Raw genomic sequence first — 26978 nt, 5'->3', positions numbered from 1 at the left:
CTGACTGAAGGGCTCTCGACTTCGGGGTCCGGGAACGCGCGAGTTGGCACAGTGCCGCTGGGAGGGTTGGGGGGAACCGCCCATCTGTCACGAGTGAAGGCAATGATTGAGTGAAGCTCGTACGAACACCACCGATGGCAAATCGACTGCCACTCGGGGTTAATTATTCATTACAACACTAACATCCATATGGAGGGCCTTTTAAATTAAAGGCCGTCTCCTTGTTAATAACGTACCCTGTAGCCTTAAGTTTGTGGGGGGGGGGCACATTTGAATGGCTTTCGTCACTAGTCACTAGAAGCCTGACGAGGTCTCCGAGCAAGGTTGATGCCAATATGAGCCTACTTAGAAACATTACCCATGTACAACATTCTGGGAACAAAACTTCTATGAATTTTTGACTGGTTCTAACAATAAGGAATTCTTCGTATACGAGACAAATCATGAACTTATTTTCTTATAAATCATGAATCTGACGGTGTCGTGCCCAAATTGCAGCACCGTGAGGTCACGTAGCTACGTGACTCGCTGTTGTAGGCGGCCACTCAATTTTGCCTTCTTCCCTTATTACGTTTGTTTAGTGAAGTTTGAGTGTTAACTGCCGATCACAGTGGCCGCGCGGTCTATGTTATGAAATGTTTCACCCGCTCGAACACTGGGATCGTGGGTTCGAACCCCGTTCAAGACATGGATGTCTCTCTGCGTTTATTCTGTTTGTGTAGGTAGCGGCCCTGCTTCGGGCTGATCCCTTGACCAAGGAGTCCTACCAACTATCTAAGATAAGGCCGCGTCATAGCTCAAGCGGTTAGTCGCTGACTTCCCACCGCAGCGGCCCGGGTTCGATCCCGGGTCTGGTCAAGTGGGATTTGTGGTGAACAAAGTGGCGCTGGGGCAGGTTTTCTCCGAGTACTTCGGTTTCCCCTGCCAATCTTCATTCCACCATTTGCTCCACAATCACCCTCACCTATCATCTGGGGCTGGTACAATAGGCCAGAAGTGGCCGCAGTACAAGGGACTTAGTCCCACCCACTAGCAATAAAAAACTGTCTAAGATTAAGAAACTGAAATGAAAAGAAGCGTTTCATGGATGCCATATGCTCCAACTACCATAGATAGATTGATAGATGAATAGATAGATAGATGGATGGGTAGATAAATAGGAGGATAGACAGACAGATAGATAGACAGAGTGTTAACTATAATCTGCAATAAACATCCTGAAAATATTATTTCAGAGTTTTTATAGTTGTTTTATAAATTATATATTTGCATAATGATATGATAAAGGTAAAGTTGTCCCTGTGCTTAACTGACTAAGCACTAAGCCATAAAGGTGTATGGAGGGAGTGGAGATGCAGTAGTGTGGACGATTGCTATGTCTTGCACTCACCTGAATACGAGCTTCAGTCAGGCCGATTTTCATCGCCAACTCCTCTCTGAAAAGAAAAGGAATATATATTTGGCAAGAAACAAGAAAACAAAAAGCTGCATTGTGTAACTAATCTCAGTAGCAGGAAGTGAGAATACGACACAATATTATAGGCCATGGGAACGTTTGGAGAACTGACAGCAAAAATATAAATTACTAAGGACGATCAGACTGTCAGAGATGTTTTCCGTCCTTACTAGAGAAACGTCAGCAAGTCAAAGTCAACCAAGAGCGTCTTGATAAGTCGGAAATATGTTGAAGATCTGAAGTAATTCCGGCCTTAAAAGTGAATAAACACTAATGAAACCTACGCATGAAAATACACATAGAATTGATTTTTTGTGTAACATACTCGTACTATAATTAAAATATGTGAAAGGACTCAGATGTCTAAGTAGAAACGTTCATTTACGCCATTAAATTGGACCTAAAATTCCCAAATCAAATTGGTTCGATAGATTACGCAGTAGGTTGTACATGTAGAAAATTAATGTTTATGGACACTCTAATTTCGATGCTGGAGTTTCGGGAAAAAATGACGAAGCCAACAGGTTATTTTCGAATTCCTTTTCGAAGTGTACCCGTTAGTACTGTCCCTTCAGTTTGTTTACTGCTTTATAAAGAGCGTAAAGATTGTGTTGTAATCGCAACATACTAAATGAGATAAAAACAGAGTATCTGGTGGCAATGAATATGTTTGAGTCTGTGTTTAGAATTCTTTTAAAATATCCAGATATTTACGAGCGAATATGAGAAAAAATGGGACCTCTTCCAGCTTTCGTTTAACGCGTGTCGTAATATAAATGAAGTATATCCAAATTAATCTTACGCAGAAACTGCCTTCTAAAAGAAGTTATTGAAGGAAAGATAGTGGGGCGGATAGAAGTGACCAGAAGACGAGGAAGAAGACGTAAGAAGATGCTGGATGACCTTGGGGACAGAAGAGAATACTGTCATTTGAAGGAGAAAGCTCTAGATCGCATTAAGTGGAGGAATTGTTTTGGAAGAGACTGTGGACCTGTCGTCTGACAGATTACTCATGAATGAATGAATGTCCAAATTAATTACTAACAATCTAGTGACATTTTTATGTCAATTGATATGCCTGTGGTTATGTAGTCTTACAGAAATGAGTATCTTGAATCTTCCTAGGGGTGAAGGACGGTCGGTGCGTAAGACTGTTAAACTCACCGCCATCTGTGAGCAGATTATGTATAAAATGTGGAAGCCTCGACGTCTCATAACCTTATGGGCCTTCAGGGGCTGTTACAGGGATAGCTTTACCCTTTTTTAAGCAAGTTATCACGTCAATCCGTTTAACGTTTCTGGAGTTGTTGGATGCGGATAAAAGGGTGGACAGACAGACAGGTGTGACGAAGCTAACAGAAGCAATTCTGCAACCTCTCGTCGTAAATGCGACAGAAACTGAACAATATTATAAATTCCGAGTACTTATGCAATAATCCGTTACAATTAGGAAGATTATCTGGGAGTTCATAGCCCAGTAATGACATAATACACCTTTCCATACACGTTCTCTAGCTTTTTCGGAAGTTAAGGTAAAAAAAATATAAAGCTATCCCTATAACAGGCTGTAAAGGCCCATAGGGTTGTGAGATGTTGAGGGTCCCACATTTTCTAGACAATCGGCTCACAGATGGCGGTGAGGTTGTCAGCCTTACGCGCCGGCCGCCCTTTACCCCCAAGAAGATTTCTGGTACTCACTTCTGTTAGAGGTCATAGTGGGGCTGGAAGGATTAGGTAAACTGAAAAATCTAATGATCTCCTAGGGAATCGAATCAGTGACTTTTTCTTTCTGGAAGGGGAAGAAGAAAAGGATTTTTGGGGGTGGGGATTGGGAACACAACCGTTGAGGATTCAAAATGGTTTTGGCTGACATTCTTTATGGTAAAAATATAGGTAAAGTAAAGCTATCCCTGTGCTTAACTAATTAAGCACTACGCCATGAAGGCGTGTGGGGGAACAGATGTATAGATCCACATTTTCTTGATCTCGGCACTAGCTGGAGTTGAGTGGTCAGCCTCACGCCCTTGCCGTTTTACTCCCAGGGATAGCTCCCTTACGCGTACCCATTGGGCAATTGGCTGGGTGGACCCCAGGACAGATCTGGATGCTGTGTAGAAGAGAAAACCTTTTCTCCTGCCGGGAATCGAAACACACACTCAGTAAAAGTAAAGTAAAGCTATCCCTGTGACAGGCCCATAGGGTTATGAGACGTTGAGGTTCCCACATTTTCTAGACAATCGGCTCAAAGATGGCGGTGAGGTTGGTTGTCAACCTTACGTACCGGCCGCGCTTTACTCCCCAGAATATTCCTGGTACTCATTTCTGTTAGAGATTGAGTAGCTCCTAGGGCCATAGTGCGGCCAGAAGGATTATGTTAATTGAAAAATCCAATAACCTCATCGGGACTTGAACCCTTGACCTTCCGGCTTGTAGCATATTGTCTCAACCAACTACGCTACCGCGGTACACACTCAGTATTATATTAAATTTTATTTCATTAAGCTGTATCGCAGATGTGAAATGCAGACTGATAGTAATGACTTTTCATTATGCGTTCATTTTAATTTCTTCGTGGAAATAACGCAGGTACAACTGTAACTAGCACATGTTAAAAGAAAAAAACAAGTTGAAGGCCTGGCGTGTTGGTGCTCATCAGATGTTATGTTGTACAGCACCTCGAGGGCTGTACACCTCATCATCATTATGCGATAAACATCACCACCATCAGCGAACCTTTACAAACGTATTGTTCAAACAAAAGTGATTAAAGCGATCATGAGGAGATGCGAGCCACAAGGCGGTAGTTTTACATTCAAAACACTCATAGAAATATAGATCTATGTACAGCATGGAATACGCACTACGTCTTCACTTTACAATATTCATGCACACTGAATAGGACTCCTAATGTTATCGAAATATTAACAACGCATATGCGCAATTCTCGCCACGTCTAATCGTAAGCAAATTAATCATTTCATATAATGAATGGATGGAAATGAATATATCCATGGTGTAGAGGGCTTCTTGAAAAGATTAATAATTTGCCGTAAGTCACAAAGATATTTTTAAATGCTAAACGAGACCATATGCTACAAATTACAGAACTAGCAACTGCGAGAAAGGGCCGTTCCATAGTTCAGGGGATTGGTGGCCTGCTTCCAACAGCGGCAGCCCGGGTTCGAGCCCCGGCCTGATCATGTGGGATTTATGATGGACAAAATGTCGATGTAGCAGGTTTTCTCCGAGGATTTCGGTTTCCCCTGCCAATTCTCATTCTACCGACTGCTCCACAATCACCATCACCTATCATCTGGGGCTAGTACAATAGGCCAGTAGTGGCCGCAGTACTAACTGGACTCAGTCTCATGTCAAACCAAGAAAAAGAAACTAGAAGCTTTGTGAAAGTTTAAGGTTGTATCTGATAAATATAAAGTAGTAAGAATTAATAGAAGTGTAAATTACGGACGCCGGTCACAGTGGCCGCGCGCTTTAAGGCATGAACTCTCTTCGTCTGCTGAAACACTGGGATCATGGGTTCGAATACCACTCGAGGCATGGATGGCTCTTTGAGTTTATTCTGTATTTGAGCTGTCCTGTGTGCAGGTAGCGGCCTTGCGACGGGCTGATCCCCCGTCTAAGGAGTCCTACCGACTGTGTAAAAAGATCAAGAAACTGAAAAGGCGGCCAATGTCAATAAATAACAAGCATAAACAGATCACTAAACTATATAATTATACAGAATCACTGGGTTTTTGGACTTTGTACATTCGTCCGGTATTCTAAGAAATAGAGAACATAATGTTTCGGAAATTGGATTTTTCCGTCCTTTCCTCCGCTATTTCTAAGGGACCCAACTGAATAGGTGCCTCCTTCCTCACCTGAGGACGGAAAAGATCCAGTTTCCGAAACGTTGTGTCCGCTCGTTTCTAGAATACCAGATGATAGACGAAGTCCCCGAAACCCCGTAATTCCGCATGTTATACACCATATTCAGAACCCTTTAGTATCTGCCTGTTTAATTATTAATTTGCTGACTCTGGACACATACAATAAATCAATTGTTGGCATCGTAATATTTTCCTAGAATTTAATGCCTAAAAATATATCTGTGTCCACATAACTGACGTTTCAGAGCCTATACGTGCGGATAATCATCTATGCCTTGAAGATGTCCACGTCGCAATGACTACATATAGCATATACTTGTATATACCGTGCACGTCCGAATATGAAGCGACCCTCAATTTTTCCAATGAGAAAAATATTAGAAAATTGAAAATGTCGCTTGGTTCTGAAGGCTATAAACAAAAATAAGTAAAATATATACAATTAAGAAATGAAAAATTCAGAACTTAATATTTTAATTATCATAACTAAGTATTTTCATAAATATCACTAGAATTGGCAATTAGAACTTCTTGTAATCGTCTTCTTAGGCCCCGCAATAGCTAAAGCGGTTAGTCGTTGGCTTCCCACCGCGGCGGCTTGGGTTCGATCCCGGGTCTTATCAAGTGGGATTTGTGGTGGACAAAGTGGCGCTGGGGTAGGTTTTCTCCGAGTACTTTGGTTTCCCCTGCCAATCTTCTTTCCACCAAATTTTTCATTATCATAATCACCCGGGGCAGGCTACAATAGGCCAATCAGTGACCGCCGTGCCGAGTGGACCAAACTGGACTCCACACCCCAATATGCGAATTAAAAAAAATAATTTTCTTCTTCAGATCCACTCTTAATGACCTAAAATAAGGCAAACCTCTGTTCTCAAAAGCAGTGTTAAGAAAAAACTTGCTTTATATTCGGGCTAATATCTTATGTTACATTAATCTCTCATTATCGTAAATAACAACAGAGACAAGCCGGTCAAGTTAGCCGAGCGGTCTAAGGCATGTAGTGTCTTCGCTCGCTCCGAAGTCGGGATCGTGGGTTCGAATCCCACACAAGATGTGGATGTTTGGTGTGTGTTTGTGTTGTCCTGTGTTTAGATAGAAGTCTTACGACGAGCTGTTCACTCGTCCAAGGAGCTCTACAACCTGTAAAATCATCATGAAACTGAAAAATCAGAGGCCAGGGCCCAAGGGGGCTGTAGAGCCAGTAAAAATAACGCAGGAAATATGTTTAGTGAAGGAGATCAAGACATTATGACAATCCGACGCTGCAGTGTTTGAACTATAATACTAATATTGATTGTCGGAAACAGCAGCAGCAAATAGTGGGAACCGCCTACAGCTTGTTCCGGTGTTCCCATGAGCACGCAACACTTTGGAATAACCTCCCCTTCCTCTGAGGATACACGGCGCTGCGACACAGAGGGGTATCAAAATTCTCGCTTTCATTTGTGAATCATTGCAAATGTGACAATTAGAAGCATGAAATGCAGACATATTAGGATATTCTGTTTTTCGAGAGGAGGGCCTAAGTAAATATTTTGTTCTGTACGCTGTTTGTAACGAATTTTATATGAAGGTTACAAGCAGATCTCAGGGTTAATTGGAGAGTGGGATTTATTTATTTCATATTCTTTTTTTCAGATTAAGAATTTCGGATCTGAAATATATAGACCCCCAACCTTTCCCTTTCCACTGTCCCTCTCACCATGCCTTCATCTTTATCACATTCTTTCACGTTTCCTTTAAGACAGTGAACTAATTTACACCTTCATACTCTAGAGGCTCAGCGACCAGTCCGTCCTTGGGGTTCACCCAGCAACTTATCCAGTCGATACGGGGTCCCTTTTCCTAGGGGTAAAGTGGTTAGGCCGTGAAGCTGACCTCTCGTCTCCATCCAGTGCCGAGGTCCAGAATACTCCCCCACAAGTCTTCATGAGCTAGTGATTAATTAATTAAGCTAACGGACAACTTTGCTTACTTCTACCTATCCATCCGTCCGTCCACCAGCCCGCCTACCTTCTTATCTATCTGTGACTCTACAGCCCTTTGTTGGGCCTTCACCGCTTTTCAGTTTCTTGATCTTTTACACGGTCGGTAGGACTCCTTGGAAAGGGGATCAGCCTGTCGCAAGGCCTCTACCTATACACAGGACAACATATACACATAATAAATGCACACAGATAACCCTGCTTCAAGTTGGATTCGAACATACGATCCCAGTGTTTAAGTGGGCGAAGACAGTTCATGACTTAGACAGAGCGGGCACTGTGATCGACACTTTATTTACTTACTTTACTATATAGCCGCGCTATAGCTCAAGCGGTTCGTCGCTGGCTTCCCACTGCGGCGGCCCGTGGTCGATCCCGGGTCTGGTCAAGTGGGATTTGTGGTGGACAAATTGGCGCTGGGGCACGTTTTCTCCGAGTACTTCGGTTTCCTCTGTCAATCTTCAATCTACCAATTGCTCCACAATCACCCTCACCTATCATCTGGGGCTGGTACAATAGGCCAGAAGTGGCTGCAGTACAAGGAACTTAGTCCCACCCCACTAGCAATAAAAACCCCAACACTTTACTATATTCAAAATGGAGGGAAAACGCTTATATTTGTAGTAGGAACCAGTTATTGTGTTATACACAGCCGTACCCACAGAATTATCCAGTAGGACTATGTGAAGACAATAAAAACACTATACCGAAACAATAGATGGTCCAGTGATTGAGGCTAGCTCTTTCTAAGGGACCCAACAGAATAGGTGTTTTCCCTCACCTGAGGACGGAAACAGATCCGGTTTCCGAAACGTCCTGTTTTTGTTAGTTATCTTAAAAACCAGGACGATGGATAAAGTCCGAAAACCCAATATCTCTGTGTGTTATACACCATCGTCAGAATCCTATAGTAACTAATAGATGGATAAACTTAACTTTATTTATTCTGGTTCGTCACACTAGTACACTATTATAGTACAATTGATAAAGCCGTCCAACGTGATTCAATTTATAGATATTTACTGTCTTTGCATGTTTCGGTCAGCTTGAAATGTGCAGAAAGCGGGGGAGTAAGGCCTCTTCGGAGATTCATGGAGAAGCTGAGTGTGAAAATACTGATTGGCTCGAACTGGTGTACGATGGATGCAAATGAAGGGTTTCTGTGAACAGGACAATGAATATTCGGATTCTATAACGGCACAGAAAGTCAGGACCAACTGAGCAACTATCAACTTTTCCGGAGGAGCCTGTACCATGGTTTCCTTTCAGTTATGGGCCTCAAATGGGCCCCCTGCACCAGTCCCCAATGATATATGAATATGGGGCGGAGAATTTGTGGAAGTAATAGGATGGGAGAATGGGACACGCGGTAGTGTAGTTGGCTGAGGCACTACACTACAAGCCGGAAGGTCGCGGGTTCGATTCCCCATGAGGTAACTGGAATATTCAATTCACCTAGGCCTCCCAACTGCTCTATGTCCCTAGGGTCGACTCAGCCTCTGACAGAAATGAGTACCAGGAATCTTCCTGGAGGGTAAAGGACGGCCGGTGCGTAAGGCTGACAACCTCACCATCTGTGAGCCCATTGTCTAGAAAGTATTGCAGTCCCGAATTCTCACGGCCCTATTCGCCTCCACGTCTATTATAGGGATAGCTTTTATCTTTTCTTTTATCGGAATGGAAAAATTGCTGGGAAAGAAAGGAAATGCCACTTTGTCCACCATAAATTCCACTTAGACTACCCTGAGATTTTACTTATGCTTCCGGGGCGAGACACCGGCGAACAATAGCCTGACTATGAAACGGCCTCACCATGGTGTTACTTTCCGACCGCGATTTAACGATCCCTTGTATCAGAGCTTAATTCTGTCGGTCTCAAAACAGCACTAGCCGAAAGTGATTTCAGAGCTGTCCACCTCAAAATAGCACCTGCTGACCAGAAACATGGTCAATTGCATGTCTTATTTATGGAAACTGCTCAAATACAACACAGTTCTACTGGCCCAAAAGGTCTGAGAAAATTGTACTACCATCTTCCGCCCGAGTTGGCGAATGCTACATCAGGCCAGGGATCATTATATCGCGGTCCGGCTGTAGTTGTAATTACAAACCTATTATCTAATTTAACAGCACTAATGCGTGTGTCGGACATGAAGCACACAGCCGTGTGCTGGATGGATGTGCTTCGCGTTCGGTCTAAGCAACTACTCACAAGATTAATTAGCCAACGTGACCTGAGAAGCTGCTGACAAATCTGATAAACAATATTCACCCAAACAAGGACACACACACACACACACACACACACACACACACACACATATATATATATATATACTTATGATATATGTTTATGTTGTCACAATGTTTTTAATTATAGCGCAATGGGCAAAGTGTGACTAAGTTGCAGTTTGCTTCTAATTAACAATTCCCCAAAGCTAACCGTTGCGAATAATGTTGAGTTACAGCTTTAATTGCAGCGAAGGAGCACCGTTACTGGTACAAATATGTTTTATTTACATTTCACCTTACAGGACAAAATATGTAAAAAAAAGAAAACTATAGCTGTCCCTGTAACGTGCCGTGAAGGCCCATAGGGTTGTGAGACGTCGAGGCACCTACATTTTCTAGGCAAGCGGCTCACAGATGAGGGTGAGGTTGTCAGCCTTACGCGCCGGCCGTCTTTTACCCCCAGGAAGATTACTGGTACTCATTTCTGTTAGAGGCTGAGTAAACTCCAGGGCCATAGTGCTGCTGGAAGGATTAGGTCAATTGAAAAATTTTGTGACCTCACTTGGAATCGAATTCGCGACCTTCCGGCCTATAGCGTAGTGTCTCAACCAATTATGCTACCGCGTACCTTCGGATAAAATATGTATGAGGGAATAATTTTAACATTAGCAGTGTCATATAAGTTTATCTATAATTATGTGTATACAGATATTAACAGTAATTACGTTTTATTGAAGTATGTAAGAACGATCAGGTTGTTAGTAGCAGAAGAAGATGGTGATGTTAATGGCCAACAGACTTTTAGCAGCAGAAGGTTATTGAAGGATGACGGAGGACACGCGGTAACGTAGTTGCTTGAGACACCATGCTACAAGCCGGGAGGTCGCGGGTTCCATTCTCCATGAAGTAACTTCAATGTTAGCGGCCTCCGTAGTAACGGAGTAACGTAGTAGTAACATTCCCACCTCATGACTCAAGGTACGCGGGTTCAAACCCGGCGGAGGGCGTGGAATTTTTAAGGGCGGAAAAATTCAGGGAACAAGTCCTCCGGGAGGGACTTTAAGCCGTGGGTCCCGTGTTGTAGATTTACGGCACGTAAAAGAACCTCATGTCTCTAGGAGACCTCTGAGCTAAATTAGGCCAAAAATTTCCAGCCCAAGTAGTTTCCAATGCCTTCGGTAGATGGGGCAAATATTAGGTACCACTGCCAGAGGAGGGGCGACCTCTCTGACAGAAAGGGACTAACTATTAGATACCACTGCCTGTAGAGGATCGGAACCTCGCTGGCAGAAAGGGGCTGATAGCGAGCACCAGTACCAGTAGGGTATGGAGACAGTAGAAATTAAAGGGCTACGCACAATGGACCAATAACTGGTCTAAGTGCATGGGGAAACCCAACCCCCCTCAATACTGAATACTGAACTTCACTTTTCAATTCACTTAAGCCTTCCAGCCGCACTATTGCCCTGGGGTCGACTCAGCCTCTAACAGAAAAAGTACCAGGAATTTTCCTGGGGGTAAAGGTCGGCCGGCGTGTAAGGCTGAAAACCTCAGCGCTATCTCTGAACCAATTCTCCAGAAAATGTGGGAGCCTCGACGTCTCACAAACCTATGGGCCTCCACGGCTTGTTACAGGGATAGCTTTATTTTTTATTAAATAATGTTGCTTGAATTGCAGACGGTATGTAAAGTTGAATGGGAGGAAAGGATAACTGTGCATGTCGGGAGTCCGTCATTGTCTAGTAATACCTCAGCGTCCACCTGGAGGAACTTAGGACAACACCTAAGAATGTTAAGTCAGAGTATCCTGTAAATGGGCCGAGATATGAAAAGTGTACGTATCCAAAATACAAGTCTACGGATTTTCCTCTACATCGTTTTGGTCGATGGGAGGAAAAGTCGAATTTAAATCATCATACCGGATGTAATCACTATGTGTTTGTCTTACATATCAGGCAATGTAAACATATTCATTACGCAATTAGAGGGTAATTATATAACCACAATGTCTAACGCCATTCAGTTCCCATGGAACTGTTTTTCAGTAGTGCTTTATGGCAAAGCAAAAGCTACGAACCCAGACCTTACAAACATGTTCCCCTGAAGGGGTACTTCTCTATTCTCATATTGTGACCCTCACGTGAAAGTAAAATTGGCTTGCTTGTAATAATTATGTTATATGAGGGGGCATGCGGTAGCGTAATTGGTTGAGGCACTATGCTACAAACCGGAAGGTCGCGAGGTCGAATCCCAATTAGGTGGATTTTTTCAATTAACCTGATCCTTCCAGCCAGGGGTCGACTCAGCCTCTAACACAAATGAGTACCAGGAACCTTCCTGGGGGGTAATGGGCGGTCGGCGTATAAGACTAACAAACATACGGCCATCTGGTAGCCGATTGTCTAGAGAAAACGTGGGAGCCTCGACTTCTCACAACCCTATGGGCCTCCACGGTCTATTACAGAGATAGCTTTACCTTTACATCTATTGCGTGCAATGCTCTTCCTATGAGCTACACGTTGCAATATAGACTTAAATGCATATTCTGCTCCGATCTATTCACTTTAAGTGCTGTACGTGATTTTAATTATTACTTTTCCAATGGCTGAATGATTCCCTGAATTAATTAAGCAAAGAAAACAACAATATGAATATATAAAAAAAACAAGAATTTACCACCATAGTTTTAATGTACATACGGGTATTGCATACAAAACCTTGATAGACGTTTTAAAATTCCTGTTTTGACATTAGAAGAAGATTTTTTTATTGCTGCGTTGGTAATAACAAAGTATAATGTGGTAATCGTAGCGTGTTGTCATGCAAGTTTATCAGTTGATGCATCACAGCGCGTTGTCTCACTCTTCAGACAATTAATTTGTATGCCGGACCGAGCCAAATGCATTGTAGTGTTTTAATCCCCGTTCGCCTGTTTGAAACAAGTTAAACTTCTTTATTAAAAAAGTCAACACTGTATAGTCCCTTTCAACAAATATTAACTTCGCTCGTCGGTGCGAAAGTTTAGGGCATGTTTTCAAATAATTTGTGAAACTCCATATCAAGAGTAAATTTACTTGAATTTCCTAATTTTTATTATGGTCTGGAGAACATCCTCATTCTTAATTTAGTTTTTAACCGAAGAGTTCTATCTCTTGGGACATAACCCCACTGTAGTCCGTTGAATGTCAATGGACGTTTCGGAGAAACATGTTGCCTCAATCATCAAAGCCACTTGCTTTCAAGCTGGTTTCTTGTTCGGCTTTTTTACCATATGTTCTTACGAAACGTTAGTTAACTTTCAACGGACTATACGTGTTACATACCAGAAGACAGAACTAACGTTAAGAATGCATGGAGCTCAACATTCACTCCCTCTACAAGCTCTGCGGAGTGGTGCTTAAGTAAAAAAGTAAAGTAAAGCTATCCCTGTAACAGGCCGTGAAGGCCCATTGGGTTGTGAGACGTTGAGGGTCCCACATTATCTAGACCAGTGCTTCTCAACTGCCGGGCCGCGGCCTAGTAATGGGCCCTGGCATCAATTATATTGGGCCGCGAGAGGCACTTCTGGAATTTGTCATTTTCATTTTCTAAGCATTTTTCATGAATAAATATTTTATAGTGGAAATATTCTGAGGAGAATAATATTTGTGTCGAGAAGCTCAGACACAGAACACCTAAATCTGTGTAGCAAATGTCAGTGACCAAGCCGCATATTTTTAAACATGGAAGTATTCATGAATGATCGGGAATTTTCAGACATCCAAATCTTTCAACATTCGGGAAAGACAATATCGATGTCTATGCTCAGTCATAAAAATTACCTGCAAGCCGATTACAACAATGGGCGGCATATCCTCTGTTCTCAGAACTGCGCGAAATAACATCTGTGTTGCAAATGTCAGTGATCAATCAGCAAGGAAGTATAAAGAAAATGGTTCCACTGAAATTGAAGATCAAGGCAGTCTGTATCCGGTTCTCAAATCTAGTAATACTGAATACTGTTCCTTCGCAAGTTCGCATTGCAGTGTGTAAGTGCTTGCTTCGAAACCTGAGTGATTTAAATTTTAATATGAATAAGAGACATGGGACTTTGTTTAATTTCGGTGTTAAGAAATCTCGTATTGAAGGTGTTTGTGACGCAACAAGTAGTGATTCATCCACCTCAAGCCTATAGCGATCTCCAGGATGTACAAAATGAAGGGAAAACTACCAGCACACAGAAGAAAGAGTCTGCATCCATTCGTAAGTACAGGGACAGCTACTTAAAATTTGGTTTCATACAATGCCCTAACACTGACCAATTGTCACGACCTCAATGTGTCATTTGTGCTACTGTCCTGGGAAATGAAGCTATGAAGCCATCTACTAACTAACTGATAACTAATTTAAATGTAATTTTATTTTGTCAACATGACACACCGTATACATAAGTGCACTAATACTCTTTATGATAATACTATAATTAATTAATAATATTACGTTAGCCTAATGCATGAACTTTAACAGAACTGGAAAGGTATTTACGAGTAAATTTGTTGGGACTGGGCCCTCGTCTTATAAAAAAAGAACTTACTGGGCCGCGGTCTCATAAACGTTGAGAACCACTGTTCTATTCCACCTGCAACGGTGTTTACACGTGTTTCTCTAATGACATTCTAATCAATGTACACCACGGCACAACAAATATGACATCTTTTCTCATAAGGATACGTAATTCATTGATAGAAAGTTAATTCCAAGTTAAGTTTATGATAAGGCCGAAAGATTTCGATTAAGATCAAGCCCGTAAACATCGCAATGACATTTGTCCACCATCATAACGTTTAGGTCACAGTGTGTTAAACCTGTAATCTTAGTCTCTGGTCCCTTAGCTGCAAACAGAGCAGTCAAAGGCCGCGTGCCCACCCGTCCACCTTGTTCCCCCCGAACGGAGTGACGTATAAAAAATGGTAAAATAGAAGTTGCTTTTCTTGGAGACACAATCCCGGAAACTACGTGCATGGGTCCTAGCCGAAGACAACAGTCCTCCGTAACAAAGGCATTGTAATTATTACAACAATATGAGCGTGATAAATGGGACTCTGATAACAATAGAATTGTGATAATTAGGATTGTGACAACAAATGAATCTTGACGAACACGCAGACTTCTCACATTTTAGAGTAATCAAGGAAAAGAAGCGTTTTCAAACTAGATTATGGCGCGATAAAATAAGGTAAATTGGCCTCTATGCTTAACTATTTTTTTTTAAATTCGCTTAGTGGGGGGTGGAGTCCAACTGAGTCCACTCGGCACGGCGGCCACTGATTGTATTATAGCCTGCCCCGGGTGATAATGATGATGGAGAATTTGGTGGAATGAAGATTGGCAGGGGAAACCGAAGTACTAGGAGAAAACCTGCCCCAGCTCCACTTTGTTCACCACAAATCTCATTTCATCAGACCCGGGATCGAGCCCGGGCCGCCGTGGTGGGAAGCTAGTTTACTAACCACTTGAGATATGGCGCGACCGAGTTGTTAACTTAGAAGGTGAATAGATTGTAGGATACTTAACTACGCTACGTAGGACGTAGTGATCTATAGATCACTAGTGATTTCTAGATCGATTTCATTGTGTTCCTGGTTCTGATCTTGAGCTTGTCGAACTAAAGGCGTGATTGCTGCCTCCTGGCCAAGCTGTAAGTAAAATCACGAACTGCCCCTCTGAAGCTTATTTCACGTAGACCTATTTACATACTTCAGTAATAATGCTATACAACCCATTATTAATAGAATCGGTTACTGTACGTCGTAACAAAAGAAACAAGCGTCATTACGCAACCCACGCTCAGAAATTCCAATCCTGATCTCCCTCGTATTGGAGACTGCATGTCCAGTTAGCGAGAAATTGTTCCGCAGCGTCATCGGGTAATTTGAACATATCAGCACTGCGACTGTGTAATGAATAGCATTGCCTCGTATATAAATGGCTTTCGTCCCGTAAGAAATCCATTTACACAGTAAATTAAATTACTTGTCTGACAAATGAGAAGGCACAGAATAAATATTTTATTGCTCTCTTTGCAGTCACCGGAGGAAAAACAAGACGCTTACAGAAATGATTTCAGTTATAAGAAAAATGTGTACAGATTTTTCATTATCACAACTAAACAGTCGACTATACACACCTGCAGAAAATTCTGGCTAAAGTTTGCGACGGATTAAAGCCGTTTTCGGCTACTAACTAAAGTCTCCTTGCAGAAAAACCTGCAATACAAATTAATGAACTCTGTTTGTTATATATCACTCCGGGATAGTTCAGTCGGTATGACGACTGGCAACGGGCTGGACGGGGTCGGATTTCCAGTCCCGGTAGTGTCAAATATTTTCTCTTGTCCACGTCGTCCAGACCAGCTCTGGGGCCCACCCAACGTTCTATCCAATGGGTACAGGGGGCTCTTTCCTCGGGGGTAAAGCGGCCGGGGCGAGAAGATGACCACTTAATTCCAGCTAGTGCCGAGGTCAAGAAAATATGGATCTATACATCCACTCCCCCATACGTCTTCATGGCATAGTGCTTGCTTAGTTAAGCGCAAGGCCGCGCCATAGCTCAAGCGATAAGTCGCTGGCTTCCCACGGCGGCGGCTCGGGTACGATCCCGGGTCTGGTCAAGTGGGATTTGTGGTGGACAAAGTGGCGCTGGGGCGGGATTTCTCCGAGTACTTCGGTTTCCCTTGCCAATCTTCATTCCACCAAATTCTCCATCATCATAATCACTAGGGGCAGGTACAATAGGCCAATCAGTGGGGGTCGTGCCGAGTGGACCCAGTTGGACTTCACCCCACACTAAGCGAATTAAAAACAGAAGTTAACAACTCCAGAGGTGGCCATCGTCACTCTCTTATACGTCGCTCTTAATTAATAACATTTGTTATTTAGATGTTGTGCCCTAAAGTATGTGCATTTTATATATATAATTAAAAAAGGTAAATCTATCTCTGTATCAGGCCGTGGAGGCCCATAGGGTTGTGAGACTTCGAGGCTCCCACACTTTCTCTAGACAATCGGCTCACAGATGGGGGTGAGGTTGTCAGCCTTACGGCCCGGCAGCCCTTTACCCAGAGGAAAATTTCTGTTACTCATTTCTGTTAGAGGCTGAGTCGACCCCAGGGTCATAGTGCGGCTGGAAGGATTAGATCAACTGAAAACCCAATTACCTCAGGGAGAATGGAGCTCGCGACATTCCGGAAATGTAATATAAATCAAGAAATATGAAGTTCTCTCCAAACTGAAGAATTCCCACGTATACCACGCAGTGTTCTACACATATTACTGAAAGTCAATATGGGATAATTAGGAGCCGGGACAGTGTAGTCTGTACGGTGATTGGCAACGGGCTGGACGACCTAGCCTCCTACCCAATGGGTACCGGAGGGTCTTTCCCCGGGGTTAAAGCAGCAGGGGCGTGAAGCTGACCACTCATCTCCAGCTATCGCCGAGGTCAAGAGAATGTGGATCTATACATCCACCCCCCCACACCCATGACGGCGTATCGCTTAATCCGTTAGGCACAAGGACAACTTTCATTCATTTTTTATATTGGATAATAGCTTTAGTTTTCTTCACTATTCCAATTTTAAGTCAAGTTTAATATTAAACTACAAGAAATGTTGTTGGTAATTTAGTGTACAATATTATGAAGCATATCCTTTTTAATCATCTGTTAGGCATCCATACAAGAGTAAATTAAGCGCCCCTTAAATTCTGAATTTAAAAGGAAAACTTCTCAGATGCATAAAGATGAAAAATAATTTCGGGTATGAATGGCGACAGTAATTAAATAATTTGTTGCTAATGTCCACGGCCATTACTTCAAGTTTGTTGCGTAATGTTTGGATGGTCAGTAATTTATGACTTCCCATTACGGATTTGTAAATAAATTACCTTCCACACAAAAAAACCTTCTCGGAAAATATCATCACCATTTGCGAATTTCAATGCCGTGAAAGGTATACAACTTTGTCATTTTGCGTTTAAGATGTCTTAATATACGTCAGTAGAAAGAACACCAAAAATGAACAGGCCAACCGTAAAAGATTGGCGAACTTCATAATGAGATAGCAGCTATCACGCTGAGAGTCACAGAATCGTAGTAAAAACCGTAGAGAATTAAAACGTGCAGATCATGACGACCGTGTCAAAACCTTAAATTATATAATTCCTTGTTTGCGTGATATAATTTGTCATTAATAGAGAACTTGTGTAATTATCACCCAACTAGCACTTCTAAGAACAACAGGAATTAGCAACACTGCTACAGTTACTATTACACTAATAGCATTTAAGAAACTTAATTAAGCAAATTCTAATAAGATTACAGTTTATGTTTCACGAACAGCAACACGCTTATACTATATATGCTTTTCACAGGATGGTATTTCGCTGCCAGACCACAGAAAGCAGCACCACACGAAGGCCAAGNTATTAATGTTTCATTCCTCTATTCGTAATAGCACTTAGTTTAATGATAATGGAATTATTATTACTGTTATAATTATCGCTTATTTGTTTGTTTACTTTTACATTTATTCGTTATTATTTCTTCCAATTACTTAACTGTATTTTGTATTTGACTTCTAATAAGTTTGTATGTAATGTAATTCAGTCATCTACACTGTGCTGAGTCTGTAATTGGCCTTGCGGCTGTTGACTCGGCACATTAATAATAAAGAATTGAATTGAATTGAATTGAATTATAGGGGCACGCGGTAGCGTAATTGGTTGAGACACTATGCTACAAGCCGACAGGTCGCGGGTTCAAGTCCAGATGAAGTCATTGGATTCCTTTCAATTGACCTAATCCTTCCAAACGCACTATGGCCCTGGGGTCGACTCAGCCTCTAACAGAAATGAGTACCAGGAATAATCTTGGAATGTTCTTGGGGGTAAAGGGAGGCCGGCGCGTAGGGCTGACAACCTTGCCGCCATCTATGAGCCGATTGTCTAGAAAATGTGGAAACCTCAACATCTCACAACCCTATGAGCCTCCACGGCCTATTACAGGCATATCTTTACTTTACTTTTTACTTATTAATATTATTATTATTTTACTGCAAATGGGTGTTCGCCTGGTGGCAATAGTTCTTACACTGATACAGAGAAGGAAAGACTATACATAGAGGGAAAAATACAAAACAAAGTACATTCAATAACCAAAGTACACACAGTCCAAATCCAACATATGAAGTCACACAAGGGCACATTCATGATCATCTAAGCACAACTCTAAATTTTCTCCTTACTGCAATGTTTCTGATTCGTGACAATACAAACATGGCTAAAAGCATGTTCTGTAAAGCGGTAGCTCTCCTGGATTGTATCTGGGAGGTGATCGGTTTGAAACTCAGTCGCAGCACAAACTGTCCTGAATGATGTTGGTGGCAGTTATATTCAGTACTTCCAAGCAAATGCCTGATACAATCTAAAATTGCGTAACAACTGCGTCCTTCATATTGCTCATAATTCATTAGTCATTAATCATCCTAGAGTTCGACGCTATATTGTCTGGGCTGCTGAAAGCGTTTTAAGTAAGTAAACTGTGAACAGATAAACAATATGAGATACAAACTTTATAGCTATATTTGTGGTTTACCACATAAGAAATTGTATACAAATATTTATATGAATTCAGCAGGTATTTGTATGAATTTTGAGAAAAGACGACAGCTTCCAGTTTCACATAACTAACTAATTTCATGGAGCTGAGCCCTTCTTGAGAAGCCTCGAATCGTGCAGCTATTTAAGAACTTCCTAGAATTTTATGAAACTCGAAGGCTCATTTCATTGTTCACAAGGGCCCTCCACTGAACACTATTCTGAGCAAGATCGATCCAGTCAATACCATCCCATACTATCGGTCTAAGATCCATTTTAATATTATCCGCTCACCTACGTCTTGGTCTTCCTAGTGGTCTCTTTCCTTCTGATTTTCCCACCAATATACTATACGCATTCCTCTTCTCCCCCATTCGTGTTGCATGCCCTGAACATCCCATTCTTGATCATTCTAATTATATTTGGCGAAAAGGTCAAGTTATGAAGCCACTCATTATGCAAATTTCTACAACCTCCTGTCACTTCGTCTCTCTTCGAATTAATTACACTCACAAGAAGGAAAATGAAGAGCATGGATAATTTAGGAAAGATGGTTCTTTACAGGGCCTCTGAGCGCTGAATGTCAGGTGTGAGGGATTAGCCTTTTCTTCCTAGGGACACTTTACACAACCAACACCAAATTTAATAGAAATCCATTCAGTACTTTCGGAGACAAAGCATGGGGATGAACAGACATACACGATTCTTCAACACTAATTTATTCTATACTCTTCATGCAAACAAATTGTTACGCGTGAGGGACCACGCCGGTAAACTACGGCGAAGGAACCATACCTCACACAGCGTACACTGCGCAGCTGTGACCAGTCATACCCAATGTCAAGGTAACCTGGCATACTACGGCAGGCAGCGGTAAAACAGGATGGTATTTCTAGATAGTGGTCGGCTTGATAATTGTTAACAAGGGACAGCTGATACCACAGGAGGCCAACAGGGGCTGCGCTTTGCACAAGCCAGTCCATCTAGAATTCGGTAGACCTGTCACGTTCCCCAACCATTCACTCATAAAATGAAGGCGTAACCACATAGGGGGCGTGGAACTTTTGAAACCTTTGATTTCTGAAGGGAATAGAGTTGTGAGATTCGTAATTAGGCCGCTCCTGCGTTCTATTGTCTCAGCCAACTCAACTGCCCTACACTGATCATTTCGCTTCTAGTATCACTCACCACTCACTCATGGAGCTGAGCTGCTAGTTGTCCAGTCGCTCAAGAATTTCCCAACGATTTCTAGAACCCGCTTGTTTATTACTGTATTCACAAGAGGCCTCCACTGGTCCCTATCCTCAGTCGCATCACTCCAGTCCATGTCGCCCCATCCTATCTCTCTATTATACATCCTAATATTGCCCACCCATCTATTTCTTGGTCTTCCCAGTGGTCTCTTTCCTTCTGGTTTCCTCGAAAATATCCTATAAGCAATCTTCTTCTCCTTTGTTTGTTCTAAATGCTCTGCCCATCTCATCCTCCTTGACATGATCATTCTAATTATACTTGGAGAAGAGTACACGTTATGAACCACTTCTAGTATCAGATGCTAATTTTTTCCCCCCTTGGCACTACAGCCCCAGTGGGCCTAGGCCTACCTCCATGAACTTCTCCGTTCACTTCGGTTTTTCTAGATCTTACACATTCGGTATGACTCCTTTGGCGGGCGATCAGCTTGTCGCAAGGCCTCTACCTGTAGAAAAACACAGAAAAACGCACACAAACATCCATGCCCTGAGTGGGATTCGAACCCACGATCCTGGTTTCCAAGCGAGCGAAGACAGTACATGCCTTAGACCGCTCGGCTACCGTGACCGGCCAGATACCAAAATTACAGGCAGGCAATTAGTTCCCCTTTGAATTTCGTTTTCTTGTGGTACCGTAAATCAGTTCGGATTAACATGATTTCGGATTACGGGTTTCCAACTGTACTCATAATTAATGGTGCCTTGAATTGCGATGCAGTGGTTTCTCTGCGTCTCAAGACTTCGGTGTCAGGTTCGATTCCAAGCACAGAAGCTAAACTGACATGCATTTAGTTCTAGATCTACACGCACCTTCTTTTCTCCTGGAATCATATATGTATGTAAGTTATGTATTCTGTATGTATTCACAACTTCTACGTAGAAGGCGGCTAACTGAACACATAATTAAGGCCTCAACTTTTTACAGTTATTCCTTTTTTCAAAGCTCTGCACGTAATTACTTAGTGTGGCATTTAGAGTACTAGAAAATAAGAGACATGCAAAATTAACTCTGAAATTATTTCAGCGCCTTTCAGGGCTTAAGATAATGAAAAACCTAAATACTGACAACTGGACAGAACATAGAACAATACCCATAATCTAAGGCAAACACTTCGATCCTCCGGCATATCCAGCTCTCAGAGCACTGTAATCCTACACCAAGTGGCTTAATGGGCCTTTAATTCACGCCGAGCAACTCATTTTTTTTTCCTTGGCACTACAGCCCCAGTGGCCTAGGCCTACCTCCATGAACTTCTCCGTTCACTTCGGTTTTTCTAGATCTTACACATTCGGTAGGACTCCTTAGGTGGGTGATCAGCTCGTCGCAAGGCCTCTACTTGTACACGAACACAGAAAAACACACACAAACTAAACATCCATGCCCTGAGTGGAATTCGAACCAACGATCCCGGTTTCCAGGCGAGCGAAGACAGTACATGCCTTAGACCGCTTGGCTACTGTGACCGGCTCGAGAACCCATACAACGCCAAAATTTTTCGTTTCTGTTTTTCTACATTAAGCTATTCTTCTCCTTGAAGATATTAATGAAAGAAATGCTTGAAGATTTCCATCTTGTGGGATATAATGCCGTGTAACAAAGCTTTGCTTTTTATCTGCTTCATGATGGTTTCTTGCTTGGTCTGCTCTTCAATCCTGAAGATGGAGGCGATATGATCCTCCGAAACGTCAACTGATTTTCAATGTCCTACACTGTGATATATCTCAGAAAACACAACTCTGTGAGAACCACATACCCTTGCAAAGAAATTCATGATTCGCTCTTTTCAAGGAGACTTTTCTTCACATTAGGCCAATGAGTGGCGTATTTTGGCGGCAGGAGTGTAACCGTCCGCAGTGTTCCCTTCAAATGGATTCAAAATCTTCGTCTTAAGATGTGTACGAATTTCTTACATTTATTTTAACAACAACAGACCGCCTCTGTTGTCTAGTGGTCACAGTTCCTGACTATAAATTCAGAGGTCCCGGGTTCGATTTCCGGCGCTACCAGATTTTCTGAGAAGTAGTGGGTCTGGAATGGGGTATACTCAGCCTCGTGAGGATAATTGAGGAGCTATTTCAAAGAAATAGAGGCTCGATGTAGAAAACCGAAATTAACGGCCGTGGGGATTCGTTACGCTGACCACGCGACACCCTCTACCCACTAAAGTTGCCACTAACTTCTCCGACAAGCGGCGGTCGCTCGGTCGGTGTAGTTCGTTCGCGGACTAAAACCACGGAGTTTTTCTTAATAACAACATTATTCCTCCTGTACTTTACTGTGGATTGTTTAACGATCTTTTCAGGATCGGGGGCTACATGGCCTGGATGGTAGAATGATGGATCAATTTTGAATTGAAAAAGATTTGGAAGTAAACGGTCGCGAATTCACTGTGGTACGATTCCGGAATTTACGTGGAGGGACTGAGGGAATCCACGAAACTTAGTCTTATTAACAAAAATTAAACGCTACCACGGGAACATAACAAGTCAATACTTTTAATTAAATTAAATTGAATATGGCTAATCCTCCGGCCTAGAAAGTAAGTTAGAAAGAATGAAACGATCTGTGTGCGCCCGTCTGTTTCGCAAATATTTGTTGCAAGACGGGGACTGAGGGAAGAAAGCTGAGTAAACCTTTCCTCTGGTAATTAAATACGTGTTCGGCTCCTATCACAAGCTTGAGTGACATGGTAGGCGGTTCTAAGAAACTTCATGAGGAAATGCGTCACTAATTCATTTGCACGGAAATGAAATTTAGACACAGTTGAGTAATAAGCAAATGTACTATATATCCTAAAATTGTAACTGATGCATGTATTTGAAAGTTAATTGCTATGCGTTTCGGGCTAATTATGAATGTAGCTTCCCATTGTTCTTTCAGAGACACTTAAAACTAATTTACCCCAATCAAACATCCACTCACCCTAATCGGTTAATCGTTGTTTTCCAAATACACAGTGTTTAAACTTGATATGTGTATACAGTTTATACATACAGCCAAAGCCAGTCTTATACACAGCTTCGCGGGTTATTGGTTGAATCATCACTTCTTCCATTCGGTCATGCAATTTCAACAAGTTTCAGCCACACAGGACCATCACCAGGGACATATGGTGAAGAGTGTGCAGTGTTACACTGTACTATAACTTTATACAAAGTGTCCCTTGATGAAAGGTCAATTTTCTGGGAGGTTGCAGTACGGCCATTCTAAGCGAAAGATTGTATATATGTACATGTGACCTGTACCGAATAATTTCTGTGATAAAGATATTTCACTGTACAGTTCTAAAATTGTTGATAAGAAAGATATATTACTTACTGTTTCTTAACCCGTTATTTACTGTTAAAGTGACAAAGTCGGTACAGTTTACCTAGTATAATACATTTTCGAAAATTCCACCGTTAACATCAATGCACTTTGCAACACGTGTGAGGACATCGCGTGTTGCTCGTCTGTACAATGAACAGTGAAATAAGTCTATCTCGGAAACCGTTCGGAATAAGACACATGTAAATATACAATTTTTGCTTAGCATAACCTCTCGGAATATTGACCTTTCCTCCCGGGACACGTTTTACCGCCCGTAAAGTGCAGTATTGTATAACTAAACTAATTCCATGGAGCTAAGCCTTTCTTGAAAAGCATCAAAATTTTATGGAACCCGCTGGTTCATTACTGTGTTCACAATAGCCTTCCACTGGCCCCTATCATCAGCCAGATTAATCCAGTTCATACCGCTCCAGCCTCTCTCTCTCTCAGATCCATTTTAATATTATCCTCCCTCCTTCGTTTAGGTCTGCCTGGTGGTTTTTTCCTTGTTTTCGCACCAAAATCTTAGATGAATTTCTCTTCCCCCATGCGTGCTACATAACACTGCACATTCCATTCTCCTTGACTTGATCATTCTAATTATATTTGGCAAGGTGTACAAGTTATGGAACTCCTCATTATGCGGTTTTCTCCAGCCTACTTATTGTCACTTCATCCCTCTTCGGTTCAAACATTCTCCTCAGCACCCTAATCTCAAAGACCCTCAGTCTATGTTCCTCCCTTAATGTCACAAAATTTCACACCCATACAAAAACAGTGGTAAAATTATAGTTCTGTATATTCTAAATATTCAAGTTTATAGACAGCAGACGAGAAGACAAAGGGTTCTGGACCGAATGGTAGCAAGCATTACCCGAATGAGAGTATTGTATGTGTGTGTGTGTATTTACATATAATGACTAATTACAGCAACAAATTGCTTACATATAATATTGCGATGTTGTGCCTAAAATATCTTTGATGTCGCGTCGTCATCAGACAACGACCCGGGTCATCATGCTATCATCAAAAGTTACTACGTTATATTTTCAACATACGGTGGAAAGCAGGTCTCGTTCAACATACAGACCGCTCCTCTGCAAGGTTGCCTACTCAAGACATGGAGTTCTCCCAGATATGTTACAAAAAACAAACTTCTTGGCCTGTAGTCCGCAAGCGATATACCGACCGAGCGACCGCCGCTTGTCGGCGAAGTTAGTGCCAACTTTAGCGGGTAGAGGGTGTCGCGTGGTCAGCGCAACGGATCCCCATGGCAGTTAATCTAGGTTTTCTAGACCGGAGCCGCTATTTTTCCATTCAAGTGGCTCCTCAATTATGCTCACGGGGCTGAGTGAACCCCGTTCCATACTCACTACTTCTCAGAAAATCTGGCAGCGGCGGGAATCGAACCCGGGACCTCTGAGTCTGTAGCCAAACTCTGACTACTAGACCACAGAAGCGGCCTCTAGATATGTTACAGAGAGACTTAAATGATGTTCTCATTGCAAATAGGTAAACGGGAGAGCAGCTAAATCAATTCGGAATAAAACTCGAGCGTTTCGGAGGTTGTCATCTATCTCCAAAACGTAAGGGTTTTGATCTAATATGGCGCAGCTGCGTTCATCCACTAGGATTTTATTGTAACGGCTGATTATACGTTGCTGGCAAAAATTTGTTGTACGTAGGATTAAGTTCAGTTCACAATTCACTCTACTGTGGTAATCACGGCTAAGGGAACATATAAATGAAGAGAAAACGGCAGTTTCTTAATTAAGTGGCTGATGTTTTCATGTCTGACTGTCAACAGGTACGAGTACGTGGCGATCAATGCGACTTCGCTTACTAAGCTCGAGTGGTTTCCAGGTGCACTCGAGGCTAGAGCGTAGCTTGCAGTGAAATTACCGGTTGCTATGTGGACATGGCATCAAACTGGCTATCATAAACTAGTAATTTCCCTTAATTATACATTACCCATAGTCCCATTAAATGAAGTTTTCCTTAAAAAGGAGTTACGAGCTTCATCAACATGCATGAGATCACAGTAAATTAATAAAGTGAGAAAGTTGTTCTCTGTTGTGCGTGAGTTTTAATTTTGTTGTTACGAAAAGTAACAAACATTTTGATTATTTCCGCTGTTAATTAGGATGTTAGTCACTTAAATTCAAACAGATAATCTATGAATAAGATTTACTTTCCCGATAGTCTAGGTGCTTCTCATAAAAAGTCTAGTACCTAGTATGTCTCAGAGTCTATAGTCTCGTGTGACATATAGGCCCATGTTTGTTTAATGAAAACATGTTTTTATGTTTAAATTAATTGCATCTGAACCCAACGTGATCGTACTGTTGATAATGATAGTAATCATAAACATTTCCTCTCTAAGTCTTCAAATACTTGTGAATGTTGTGAAATTTCTATCAAAATAATTCTAGAAACGGTTTATGTTCTAAATAAATATGGTATTTTTCTAGAAGCTAACAGTTCCTCAGCTGGTCAAGAACTACCGGCCTCCTCCTGAAACCGAAGGTTCCTTACCATGTTCATAAGAACCATCATCTGCTCCATATCCAAAGCCAGATGAATCAAGACCACACAATTCCATCCTACTTACTGAAGATCAATTTTAATATTATGCTTCCGCCTAAGCATAGCAAAGCATAGTTATGGATCAGAAAACAATAGTCGGCTGTTAACAACGTATGAAGGTCTGCAAAAATAAAGGCTTTATAATGCTGATAAATATCAAATTTGCCATGTAAAAAGGGGAAAAAATAAAGCTATCCCTGTAACAAGCCGTGGAGGCCAATAGCGTTCTGAGACGTCGAGGCTCCCGAATTTCCTACACTCAGAGATGGCGGTGAGGTTGTCAGCCTTACGTGCCGGCCGCCATTTATCCCCAGGAAGATTCCTCGTACTCATTTCTGTTAAAGGCTGAGTCGAACCCAGGGCCATGGTGCGGCTGGAAGGATTAGGTCAATTGAAAACTCCAATGACCTCATCGCGAACAGAACCGGCGATGTTCCATCTTGCAGCATCGTGCCTCAACCAACTAAGCTACCGCGTGCCCCGCGTGTACAAAGTAAAGTAAAAAAAGTAAAGCTATCCCTGTACCAGGCCGTGAAGGCCCATAGGGTTGTGAGACGTTGAGGGTCCCACATTATCTAGACAATCGGCTCAAAGATGGCGCCTTACGCCTTACGCGCCGGCCGCGCTTTAT

General features: G+C 42.1%; 1 protein-coding gene across 1 annotated transcript in view; it reads right to left on the bottom strand.

The window, feature by feature from the left end:
* LOC111875810 (homeobox protein aristaless) overlaps positions 1 to 26978 on the bottom strand; it is a gene marked incomplete at its 5' end in the record, with an annotated part of 66825 nt that overhangs the window by 32822 nt on the left and 7025 nt on the right. The window contains one exon of the mRNA XM_023872353.2: positions 1391 to 1436. Coding sequence (XP_023728121.1) covers positions 1391 to 1436 — 46 coding nt within the window. The remainder of the gene's footprint in view (positions 1 to 1390; positions 1437 to 26978) is intronic.

Source organism: Cryptotermes secundus, unplaced genomic scaffold, assembly GCF_002891405.2.
Source record: "Cryptotermes secundus unplaced genomic scaffold, Csec_1.0 scaffold1788, whole genome shotgun sequence".
NCBI lineage: Eukaryota > Metazoa > Arthropoda > Insecta > Blattodea > Kalotermitidae > Cryptotermes > Cryptotermes secundus.
This window is presented reverse-complemented; position numbering and strand designations above follow the sequence as displayed.